Source organism: Gorilla gorilla, chromosome 12 (genome assembly GCF_029281585.2).
Source record: "Gorilla gorilla gorilla isolate KB3781 chromosome 12, NHGRI_mGorGor1-v2.1_pri, whole genome shotgun sequence".
NCBI classification, from domain to species: Eukaryota; Metazoa; Chordata; class Mammalia; order Primates; family Hominidae; genus Gorilla; species Gorilla gorilla.
The window spans coordinates 100,962,257-100,975,200 of NC_073236.2; the positions used below are offsets into that span (position 1 = coordinate 100,962,257).

At 38.5% G+C, this 12,944-nt stretch overlaps 1 protein-coding gene across 5 annotated transcripts in view; it reads left to right on the forward strand.

Moving 5' to 3' along the window:
- Nucleotides 1-12,944, forward strand: part of DHX57 (DExH-box helicase 57) — a 78,294-nt gene that overhangs the window by 23,671 nt on the left and 41,679 nt on the right. For all 5 annotated transcript variants that reach the window (XR_008676808.2, XM_019021186.4, XM_055377739.2 and 2 more), the window contains 3 exons: nt 3,986-4,119; nt 5,315-5,369; nt 8,856-9,061. Coding sequence is in view for 4 of the 5 variants with exons in the window: in XM_019021186.4 (XP_018876731.3) it covers nt 3,986-4,119; nt 5,315-5,369; nt 8,856-9,061 (395 nt within the window). In the remaining variant the exon portion in view is untranslated. The remainder of the gene's footprint in view (nt 1-3,985; nt 4,120-5,314; nt 5,370-8,855; nt 9,062-12,944) is intronic.

The following is a 12,944-nucleotide window of genomic DNA, read 5'->3' on the forward strand; positions in this document are numbered from 1 at the left end:
GCAGAAAATAGCTAAAAGCAAAACATTAAAAAAAAAAAAAAAAGGACTGGTGGCAGGCGCCTGTAGTCCCAGCTACTCGGGAGGCTGAGGCAGGAGAATCGCTTGAACCTGGGAGGCGGAGGTTGCCGTGAGCCGAGATTGCGCCACTGTACTCCAGGCTGGGCGACAGAGCAAGAAAAAAAAAAAAAGGAATTGAACAGAGAAGGCATATAACCAGAAGAACTATTAGAAGAAATAATACATTACTATTATTAGTAAATAAGAAATATGAAGTAATTAGAAACTAAAGAAAGACTTTTAGATAAAAAGAATGAACCAAAAGAAAAAGAAATAATTCCTAGAACAAGACAATAATAAATATTAAATGACTATACAGAAAACATTGGAAATCTCTAAGGGGCAAATAATCTTTTTGTAGAAACTCCAGAAAACAATGGGAAAAAAAATTAATGGTAAATAATGTCATTTTGCCACTGTTGGAAATGAACATCTGAAAGAAGAAATTTTTTTAACAAAATCACTGAACAACTTGGAAGAGGAAGCCAAATAAAACATTCTCTCAGATTAATGGTATTTAAATGATTGATTTATAAAGATAAGTTTAAACTTTTAGGGAAACCTATATCCAGTATAATTTTGAATATGAAGAGTAGCTTTGGATTCTATAACATTTGTACTTCCACGAACTTGAAGAAATGAGAACATAGCACTGGATTTGGTTCCTGGCTAAAATAGGAGAAAGATTTTTATAAAACCTAAGGATCTGTAGAATATGAATGTTAAAAATTCAAAAGATGTTCACATCTGAATAAAGATTAATTACACAGTGGAGAAGGGTGCTTCAAATATTTACAAATACCAGTTTACAAGAAAGGGTATATAAATTACAAGGAAAAGTAGGGGAATATTTGCTAACTCTGACTGAAAAAAGCAAAAACTAGTAAAATCTAGGAACAAAAATCAGTAAAAATATTGACAAGATTAAAGGTTGAATATAGAAAGGTGACAGTTGTGTTAGTTTGAAATTTTAATAAATTTTCTAATCACAGAGATGACATGATCATTCTAAAGCATATAGTAAATACCAAAAAATGTAAAAGAAGAATCTCTGTCCCTTATAAAATTGCTAGTTACATGTTATAATTTTAGTCTCTTTTCTTCTGGGAGTATATTGGGAGTTAGAAGAGGGATATGGTAGAAAGAGAGATGTATTTCCACAAACACTATTGGGATTATATAGTTTTGTTGTGCTGTTTTTGAATTAACAGAATGATAGCATGAATTAATGAATTATCTTTTTTTTTTGAAACAAAGTCTTTGTCATCCAGGCTGGAGTGCAGTGGTGCAGTCTCAGCTCACTGCAGCCTCCACCTCCCAGGTTCAAGCGATCCTCCTGCCTCGGCCTCCCAAGTAGCCGGAACTACAGGTGCATGCCACCAGGCCTGGCTAATTTTTCTATTTTTTTAATAGAGTCGGAGTTTCACCATGTTGGCCAGGCTTGTCTTGAATTCCTGAGCTCAAGTGATATGCTCGCCTTGGCCTCCCAAAGTGCTGGGATTACAGGTGTAAGCCACCACACCCAGCTGAATTATCTGTAAAAGTAAGAATTTCATAAGGAAATTCTGAAGTCTGGATATACCATAAATTACTTAACCATTTGCCTGTTGTTGTTGGATTATTTCCCTTTTCCCTGAAAAAGAAACAAAAATAGTCATAAATGTAATTAAATTAGCTCATTAAAAAGAGCTAAGTAGTATAAGAATATGTTTTCATTAAAAACTCAAACAGGCCAGGTGCAGTGGCTCACACCTACAGGCCTTCCATTCTGGGATTACTGATTATATGTTCAGTAATCCCAGCATTTTGGGAAGCCAAGACAAGAGGACCACTTGAGCCCAGGAGTTTGAGACCAGCCTGGGCAATATAGGGAGACACAATCTCTACTATAAAAACAAAAACAAAAAAATTAGCCCCAGCTACTCAGGAGGCTGAGGCAGGAGGATCACTTGAACCCAGAAGTTCAAGGCTGCAGTGAGCCATGATAACGCCACTGCATTCCAGCCTGGGTGACAGAGCGAAACCTTGTCTCAAAAAAAAAAAGAAAGAAAAATGTTATAGATAAAGTGAAAGTCCCTCTTACTACTCCCAAACCACTCTCAGTTCCTTTCTTAGAAGTAAACTTGTAGTACATCTTTCTATGCATGGATATAGATGTTTACTTTGTTAGAAATAGTTACTTTTGTTTTCTGACCTTTTTTTCTTACACAGATGATATATTCATTTAGTAAGTCAATGAATATTCATTGAGTACTTACTATGTCCCAGGCATTGTTGTAGATCCTGCAGTAGTGAATAAAATTCTTGTCCTTGTAGAACTTCTATTCTAGTGGGAGAGCTCCTCAATAAGCAAGATAAATAAGTAAAATACAGAATATGGTAAGTGCTAAGAAGAAAAAATAAAGCAGAAAAAAGACAATAGAAATTTAAGGGAGGAGGGCATTTGAAATTTTAAATAAGGTAGCCAAGGAAGTCCTCACTGAAAAACTATCTTTGGAGTAAGGACTTGAAGGAAGTGAGAGAGCTACCTGTGTGAAGGGCTAAGAGAAGCCCAGTAATCCAGGCAGATTAATAACATGTACAAAAGACCCAAGGTGCATGCCTCAAAGACAGCAAGGAGAACAGTGAGCCGGTGCTGAGTGAATGAACGGGAGAGCACTAGAAAAAGATGGGGAGCATGGGGTGTAGACCGTGCCATATAGAGCCTTGTTAGTAAGAATTCTAATGAGAAGTCATTGGATTTTAAGCAGAAGAGTGGCACAATCAGATTTTTCTTTTTTTTTTAAGAGATGGGGTCTTGCTATATCGGCTAGGTTGGTCTTGAACTCCTGGCCTCAAGCATTCCTCCCACCTCAGCCTCCCAAACTGCTAGGATTACAAGTGTGAGCCACCGCACCCCGTCAGCACAATCAGACTGACATTCAAAGAGCATTATTGGTTGGCTGTATTGAGAACAGATTGCAAGGGGGCAAGGGCCAAGAGACCAATTAGGGTGGTGTTACTCTGCCGTGCATATTATTCCAGGCAACTTGGGATTTTTCCTACTAAAAATATGTCTTAGAGATGTTTTCATGTTATTATCTAGAGCTCTACCTTATTCCTTGTATCTGCTTCATGTTATTTCATAGACTGGATGATATTGTTATAATTAACCATTTATCAGTTAGTTGATGGACATTTGGGTAGTTTCTATTGTCTTATTATTACAAACAATGCTATAATGAAAATCTTTGTATGTGCCTCTTTGTGGTACACGTAGATATCAAGAAGTAGAATTATCAAATTTGTACCCTATACCAGCTAAGAGTAAAAAAATAATAATTATAAAATTTGATGATAAATCCTGTTGGGATTTTGATTGGTACTGCCTGGATTTGGTTTCTTTGGGAAAGAATTTATATCTTTATACAGGTTGAGCATCCCTAATCCAAAAATCAGAAATAATCCAAAATCTGAAACTTCTTGAGTGCTGACATGACACTACAAGTGGCAAGATTCCACACCTGACACCTTTGCTCTCCATTGGTTCAATGTACACCAACTTTATTTCACAGACAAAATTATTCAAAATATTATATACGGTTACCTTTAGGCTGTGTATATAAGGTATATATGAAACATAAATTGATTTCTTGTTTAGATTTAGGCCCCATCCCCCAGATATCTCATTATGTATATGCAACTATTCCAAAATCTGAGAAAATTTGAAATCTGAAACACTTCTGGTTCCAAGCATTTCACATAACGGATATTCAACCTGTAATAGTAAGGCTTCACATCCAAGAACAGGACATATTGTTCTATGAATGTTAATGGTTTTTTTTTTCACAGAGATCTTACACATTTCTCGCTCAAAATATAGTAAAAGTTACTAATTTTCATGTGTTGAATTTGTTTGATCCTCAGGTGTTTCTTTTATTTTCTCTAGTGACTTCTTGCTGCTAGTTTTGAAGGACATTGTATCGCAGAGGCCAGGTCTTCAAGTTATTTTAATGAGTGCGACTCTAAACGCTGAGCTTTTTTCAGACTATTTTAATTCCTGCCCAGTTATTACTATACCAGGTGAATAAAATGCATCATTAAATATGTATCATTCTAATAAGCAAATATAATTATTTTAAAGTTTGAGACATAAGTAGATATTTATACCTCTTTCTAGAGAAGCGATTCATTTATAACATAAAATCATAAACCATATAATGCAGCTGATAAGGAGGTAACATATCTTGCTGGGAGATTTTTTTTTTTGAGACGGAGTCTCGCTCTGTCACCCAGGCTGGAGTGCAGTGGCGTGATCTCGGCTCACTGCAACCTCCGCCTCCCTGGTTCATGCCATTCTCCTGCCTCAGCCTCCCGAGTAGCTGGGACTACAGGCACCCGCCACCTCGCCCAGCTAATTTTTTGTATTTTTAGTAGAGACAGGGTTTCACTGTGTTAGCCAGGATGGTCTCCATCTCCTGACCTCATGATCTGCCCGCCTCGGCCTCCCAAAGTGCTGGGATTACAGGCGTGAGCCACTGCACCCGGCCATTGCTGGGAGATTTTAATTTTTTTAGGGGACTTTTAAAAAAAGTCATAGTTACTTATTTCTAGCATTCCATTGTGTTTAACATCAAAGTTGATAGTGGCAGTCTGTCATAAAGAGGGAACTTGTGTCTGTGACAGTATATTTGTTCATTTCTGGATTCTGCTAAATTTCTGGATGTTGGTCCACTCTGGCAGAAAGTGAGGTTGGACAGTCTGTGTTTTCTTTGGGCACTTCCACAGTCTCACTGTGGAATTAATTTATCACCCTGAGCTTTGATTTATCCTTCTTCAATTGAATACTAAAAAGACACTTTGGAAACACTGACTGATAAAAAATAGTGCAGTTTGTTTTAATTATAGAGAATGCTGGCAATAAATCTAAGGAAGAAACTTTGTGTTTGATCTAGAATACAACTGTTGAATGTTTAAAGGTCCTCTATGGTGGAAGTGGCGGGGGCCGGGGGGAGGGTATGAAAGGTGTAACAGGTAAAAGAAAAAAAGTCTTAGCAAAGGATCATTTCTCTGCCTGTACACTGCTTCTGTTTACTGACTGAAGTCTGCCCTTTCCAATTTCTGTTACCAGAACTTTTCTTCTTGATACTTTTAAGACCACAGAACAAATAGGACGTTAGCATGACAAGCTTTAAGAGAATTTTATATATGTAAACTATTTCAAGATGGTTGAATGGGTGTTCTCAGGCTTTTCTATTTTGTCTCCTTGTTTTTCTAGGTCGTACATTTCCTGTTGATCAATTTTTTTTGGAAGATGCAATTGCTGTGACAAGGTAAGGAAGATACTAATTAAGATTCAGTGAAATGACCTGGCATGGTGGTTCATGCCTGTAATTCTAGCACTTTGGAAGGCAAAGGTGGGAGGATCCTTTGGGGCCAGTTCAAGACCAGCTTGGGCAACATATTGGGACCCCCATCTATTGAGAAAAAAAAAAAAAAAGATTCAGTGAAACTTTGAAAACAGAATAATATTTGACCCTCAATGTGCCAGAATACTAATACATGTGTTAGTCTTTTTTTCTAATTTTTCTATACTTGATTTCAGCCAAAAAGCCAAGAAGTGATTTTCTTCAATTTTTTCTGTTTGAATATTTTGTTCTCCCCTCTCTTTCAGCAAACAGACTGCCAATATTTAAATCCCTCTACTTACTTTTTCTTTCTTTCTTTCTTTTTTTTTTTTTTTTTTGAGATAGAGTCTTACTCTGTTGCCCAGGCTGGTGTGCAGTGGTGTAATCATAGCTCACTGCAGCCTCGAATACCTGGCTCAAGCAGTCCTTCTACTTCAGCCTCCTGAGTAGCTGAACTACAGACACACACCCCCATGCCTAATTTTTTTTAATGGTTTTGTAGAGACAGGGGTCTCATTATGTTGCCCAGGCTGGTCTCAAACTCCTGACCTCAAGCAGTCCTCCTGCCTTGCCTCCCGAAGTGCTGGGATTACAGTCATGAGCCACCATGCCTGGCCCCCTCTACTTACTATAACTTTGGCAAGTAGCTTAATCTCTCTGTACTTTAGTTTTAATGAATTTATTCTTGCTGATTCTGCTGAGAGCATTAAAAAATTAATGAATTAATACTTGCAAAGTGCTTAGAACTGTGCTTGGCACATAGTGCATGCTCTCAAACGTTAGCAGTTATTGGCTGGGTGTGGTAGCTCACACCTGTAATCCCAGCACTTTGGGAGGCTGAGGCGAGCAGATCACCTGAGGGCGGGAGTTCAAGACCAGCTTGGCCAATATGGTGAAACCGTGTCTCTACTACAAATACAAAAGTTAGCTGGGCATGGTGGTGCATGCCTGTAATGCCAGCCAATCTGGAGGCTGAGGCAGGAGAATCCCTTGAACCTGGAAGGCAGAGGTTGCAGTGAGCTGAGACCACGCCATTTCACTCCAGTCTGGGCGGCAGAGTAAAACTCTGTCTCAAAAAAAAAAAAAAAAAAAAGTTAGCTATTATTATCATCATCATCATTGTACTCGCATAGAGTTTGCAGTATAGCCTGAGTGTTAAGATATCTGTATAAACAATTGTAAGTACTAGGTAGAAAATGTTAATGTGTATTGCATATAAACAGATCTCTCTTCTTTGAAAGCCCTACTTTCTCTTCTTAGTCTTTGATCTTGAGGATTCCGCAAGATTTTCCTTGCACTGTTTCTTCTCACTATTAACTCTCCCTTGGCCACCTTAGACTCATGTGATTTCAGCTGTCATCCCTGTGCCGAGAACTCCCAGATCAGTATCTTCATTCCTGACCTCTGAGCTCTAGAATGAAACACCCCTAATATCTGACAGCTTAAATACAAGTCAGAATTTTTCTCCTTCTCTGTTCCTTCCTTCTCTAATAAGCCCCCCTCCTAATTCCATATTCATTTAATGGTACTATATTCTCAAGCTAAAAACCCAAAACCAGTGGCTCTCAAACTTTAATGTGCAATAAGGATACTTAGGGAGCTTATTAGAATTATTATTTTCTGGGCCGTATCCCACTACCATTGAATATGAGTTTCTGAGGAAATCATCTTTCAACTAGTTTACCTGTCTTTACTTTTTCAAACTCACTGCTTCCAGAATATATATATATATAGGGTTTTTTTTTGTTTGTTTTTTGTTTTTTTTTTTAAGACAGCCTCACTCTGTCACCCAGGCTGAGTGCAGTGGTGCTATCATAGATCACTGCAGCCTTGTTCTTCCGGGCCCAAGTGATCCTGTTACCTCAGAATACCAAGTAGCTGGGACTACAGATGTGTGCCACCACGCCTGGCTAATTTTTTTATTTTTAGTAGAGACAAGGTCTCACTATGTTGCCCAGGCTCAGAATTATCTTTAAACATAGAATTGTTCACATTCCTCCTCTTCTTAGAAATTTTCATTGGTTCCCTATCACTCACACTTTGTGGACACTAAAGGCCCATATCATCTGACCCCAGCCAATATTTAAGTTCCCTTCCTTCTTTAGTTTCCTACCTACAAAACCTTAGCACTCTCAGACTACTTGTTATTTCTGAAAGATGCCATACTATTACTATCTGTATTTCTTTTTCCCACTTCCTTCTCTAGTCATTCTTTAACACCCAGCTTGAATGCTACCTCCATGAAATTTCCTATTTTCTGCTATTAAAAATTAATCATTTCTTTCTTAGAAGTCACAGAATACTTTTCTTGTGCCTCTAATAACATTTATTTCTGTCTTACAGTATAGTGTGTTGTTTTGTTCTGTTCTCACTAGTTTGTAAGCTCCTTGAAAGTATATTTATTTTTCTATACCATACCACCACCATCACCATAGTCCCTTGTCCAAAATAGGCATTCAGTAAATATTCAATAAACAAACAAACGGTGAATGTGAAAAGAGTGTTGGCATTTAATGGAGAGAAGGGGTTGGAGGAAGTCAGGATTATAGAATCATAGGTTTTTAAATCTTTTTTTAAAAAAGCTACAGTACACTTTATGCAAATGAAATCTTATAGGAAATCATAGAGAAATGAAACATAAAACAAGAATGATTGGGCTGAAAGAATAGCCCCCAGTTACTTACTTTGCTCCCATTCCCTTACCTTTCCTTGGGGCTTTGAGCAACATTTGAGGCTCCAGGGAAAAAAAATCGAGCCACTTACCTATGCCAATTTCCCAAAACATGAGAAAGTAAAGCCTTTTGAAATTGACTTGTTGGAAGTCTCATGGCAGATTGGTTTAGTGGCAGACAGAACTCAAATCCAGAGCTTTTGTTTCCAAATCTATTCATTTTTCTGCTTTGCCATGATGTCTAATAGTATTGTCACTAACAAATATTAAACTATCCAGTTGTAAGAGTTTTGAAATGTTTTAAGAATAGTCTTAGGTTGATGTTCAGCCAACAGCTAGAAACTTGGGTCCAAATTTGATTGCAACAAAAGGAAATCAGCTGCCTGGGAATTATCATAGAAACAAGAGGATCAATAAGATTGCCGAAGAAAAATCAAAAATGAAGAGGGGTGTTACTAAGGCTATAACTCAAATGTGTTTTCTGAATGTCCATGCCATTATTCCTGGATAGAGCTTTTCTCCAAATTCTTAGCTGGTCTCCGAGACAGACCTAAAAGCATTGCAGTGTGTTCACAACCAGAAATAGGGTACAGCCAGAATCCTGGCCTGGTGGAAGGATGGCACATGAATTGGGCAGAAACAGTGACATTTTGCTGAACGAGCACGTGAAACAGGTGAATTCATTCCCTCCTCACCAACAGAAACACATACACACAACCACATTCCTTTGTCTTTCTCAGGTATGTATTACAGGATGGGAGCCCGTATATGCGGTCCATGAAACAGATTTCAAAGGAAAAGCTTAAAGCAAGGCGGAACAGAACTGCATTTGAAGAAGTGGAAGAAGACCTGAGGCTCTCCCTTCACCTCCAGGATCAGGATTCTGTCAAAGATGCAGTGCCAGATCAACAGTTAGATTTTAAGCAGCTCCTGGCCCGCTATAAAGGTAACATGCCTCCTGGGGGAATATTATAATTATGCCAAAGATTTCTAGTATTCTTTCTTACCATGATTCGGAAGAAGAAAAATATGATTCTTGTTTCATAGTTACATTGCCTTTAATTCATCAGAGCAACCTTAAACCTAGAAAAATAGTTCAGATACATATTTAGAATACAATTGTTACTATATTTGCCAATGGGTTTTTTTTCTAATTATAAAAGAAATATGTGCTCATTAGAGAAAAATTGTGAGGTAGTAAAATATAAGTTATATTCTTGTACATTTTGTAGCTTTTTATTTTGATGTGATTTCAAATTTATGGAAAAGTTTGCAAGGCTAAACGATGAACTCTCATATATCCTTTACCCCAATTCACCAGTTGTTAATGTTTACTTCATTTTTTGCTTTATCATTTGCTCTGGGTTCATGTATTTTTTTTTTTTTCTGAATCTCCTGAGAGTAAGTTACAGATATGATGCTCCTTTACCCTTAATACTTTAGTGTGTCTTTCCTAAGAACAAGGACATTCTCTTACATAACCACAGTACAGTGATCAAAATGAGGACATTTAACACTGATACAATTATATAATTCACAGTCCATACTCAGGCTTGAACAATTATCTCAATAATGTTTATTTTTGCTGTATTTTCCTGATTCAGGATCCTATCATGGATCATATATTACATTCAGTCATGTATTCTTAGTCTCCTTTGATCTAGAACAGCTCATCATCCTTTGTCTTTTAGTAACCTTGACATTTTTGAAGATTATTTTGTGGAATGTCCATCCATGTGGGTTTAGTATTTTTCCATGATTAAATTTAGGTTATACATTTTTGGCTGGAGCATCCCAAAAACGATCTTGATTTCTCAATGCATCATATCAAAGGGCACATGGGCCCTGTGGTGTTGGCTTGTCCCATTATTGGCAATGTTAACTTGTTCACTTGGTAAAGGTAATGTTTGCTAGGTTTCTCCCCTGGTAATTACTATTTCTTTTGTAGTTAATAAGTCATTTGTGAAGCAATATTTGACATGATTTTAAAATCCTTTAATATCCCAATAGTTTTAGCATTATTCGTGGGCTTTTAAAATAACATCTTTTGAGGCCTACCCTGTGCTGAGCTTTTTATGTATGTTATTAGGTACTTCCTCCTCCCATGCCAGACTCTAGCTGGCTACTCTTTGTTCCTATGTGGTCTTCTATCCATATAAGCTAAACTGAGCCCATAGAAACCCCAGGATCACTACTTTTGCTTTCTTCCTTGAAGCCTAGACTACAAGCAGGTCTCAGCTGCCCTTCTTTCTCCTTTTTCCGTAGACTGTCACCCTGTTCTTAGTTCTTCCCAAAAAAGGGTGTTTATTGTTAATGAGTAAGAGCTTCCAACCCGTTACTGCTTCTGTAGGATACAAGGCAAATGAATTTTCCTTTTTCTGTATCTACCAAAGACAGTTCCCAATCCTGGATGTGGAATGGTAATCACCAAGGAATTAAGATATTAGCCATTATTCTGTTGTTTAGGAAGATAAGCATAGCTCCCTAACATTTTATTTCATCTTCGCAATATTGAGAGATGTAAAGCTAAGAGAATGGACTTGTGTTTTATAGATCTGGGTTCAACTCCCAAGGCTCTCATAAAACCAGCTAATGATCTTGAGCAAGTTCTTTATCATCTCTGTGCCTCAGTTTCCTTATCTATAAAGTGGACTCATTTAGAGGAGTATAATACAAACCCACAAGGATAGTGCCCAGCTAGTAAGTACAGATCCATGATTCTAATTAAAATATGTCTAACTAAAAAATTTGTGTGCTTTTTGTACGTCATACCAACTGATAATTCAAATTCCCTTATTCCATTAAATTATGGAACAAGAAAATTCCTTTGAGGTTGGGCACGGTGGCTCACGCCTATAATCCCAACACTTTGGGAGGCTGAGGCAGGAGGATCACATGAGCCCAGGAGTTCAAGACCAGCCTGGGCAATATATTGAGACCTTGTCTCTACTACAAATGTTTTTTAAAATTAGCCGGGCATGGTAGTTGGCACCTGTAGTCCCAGCTACTCAGGAGGCTGAGGCGGGAGGATTGCTTGAGCAAAGGGATTCAAGGTTGCAGTGAGCTATGATCACACTAGTGCACTCCAGCCCCAACAGAGCAAGACCTTGTCTCAAAAAAAAGAAAATCCCTTTGGCTTCTTTCAAAATTTTGGAGTTTTCTTTTAAAATTATCACTGAATCTGATCCATGACTTTCTAATTTTAAGCACAAAGGTTACTAAAGTTCAGAAAGTACCTTTGGGACCCCCTTTTTAAGGAAGGAGAATGGAGGAGTTGAGGTGAGGAAACATGACTCTGCCACCAGCTTCTGTATGGTACTGGGCTGATTGCTTAGCTTTTCTGAGCTTCTGGTTCTCTGTTTTTTGTTTGTTTGTTTGTTTGTTTAAAAAAAAAAAAAAAAGTCCTTACAAAAATCAGCCAGGTGTGGTGGCACACACCTGTAGTCCCAACTATTTGGGAGGTTGAGGAATGAGAATCGTTTGAACCCAGGAGGCGGAGGCTACAGTGAGCCCAGATTGCACCACTGCACTCCAGCCTGGGCAACAGAGCAAGAATCCATCTCAAAAAAAAAAAAAATGCCTTGAACTTGTTGATCTCAATGTTCTCTTTCACCTTTCAGAAAATTAAATAATGTTTCCTAGCTCAATTTTTAAGGCATTTTCTAGTTTTTCTTTGAAAAAATTAATGATCAGTCATTTAAAATATATTATTGATTTGGCTGGGCACAGTGGCTCATGCCTATAATCCCAGCACTTTGAGCGGCTGAGGCCAGAGGATTGCTTGAGCCCAGGAGTTCAAGACCAGCCTGGGCAACATGGTGCTGCCTTGTCTCTTAAAAAATTTTTTAAATTAGCTGGTGTGGTGGTGTGCACCTATAGTCCCTGCTACTCAGGAGGCTGAGGTGAGAGATCATTTGAACCCCAAGGGCCAAGGCTGCAGTAAGCCATGATCACGCCACTGCACTCCAGCCTGAGGAGAAGAGTGAGACCCTGTCTCAATAATAATAATTTTAAAAAACAAAACTATGTTCAGTTTTCTTTTTTCGATTAGCTGATCCTTTCTTCTTTTTGAAAAGTCTGGCTTTTTGGAATCTTGGCAAAGAAAAGTGATTCTGCTCCACCTTTCTCACCCAACCACACCCTTGTTTGTGCAGCCTGTTTCTTCCTTTTTTTCATTTTTGACCAACATGGTATTCATTCTACCAGAACAACATTGTTTCAAAACTCCTTTTTTTTTTTTTTTGAGACGGAGTCTCGCTTTGTCGCCCAGCAGGAGTGCAGTAGCGCGATCTTGGCTTACCACAACCTCCGCCTCCTGGGTTCAAGCGAATCTCCTGCCTCAGCCTCCCAAGTAGCTGGGATTACAGGCACCCACCACCATGCCTGGCTAATTTTTTTTTTTTGGTATTTTTAGTAGAGATGGGGATTCCCCATATTGGTCAGGCTGGTCTCAAACTCCTGACCTCAGGTGATCCACCCATCTCAGCCTCTGAAAGTGCTGGGATTACAGGCATGAGCCACCACGCCCAGCCGAAACTGCTTTTGTCCCTCTTCAAACTTCTCAGCATCATATAGGAAGTTTCCCTTCCTTGGTACCAACTATAGTTATTTTGTTCCAGTTAGACTGTAGTTAGGGCGATAGGTCATTAGGAGAGCCTGAGAAGAAAGGGCAGCAGTCTTTGAAGAGTTAGTCACCCCAACAATATACTATTGCTTTTAAAAGAGCTGAGGTGGCCGGGCGCAGTGGCTCACGCCTGTAATCTCAGCAGTTTGGGAGGCCGAGGCGGGTGGATCACGAGGTTAGGAGTTCGAGACCAGCCTGACCAACA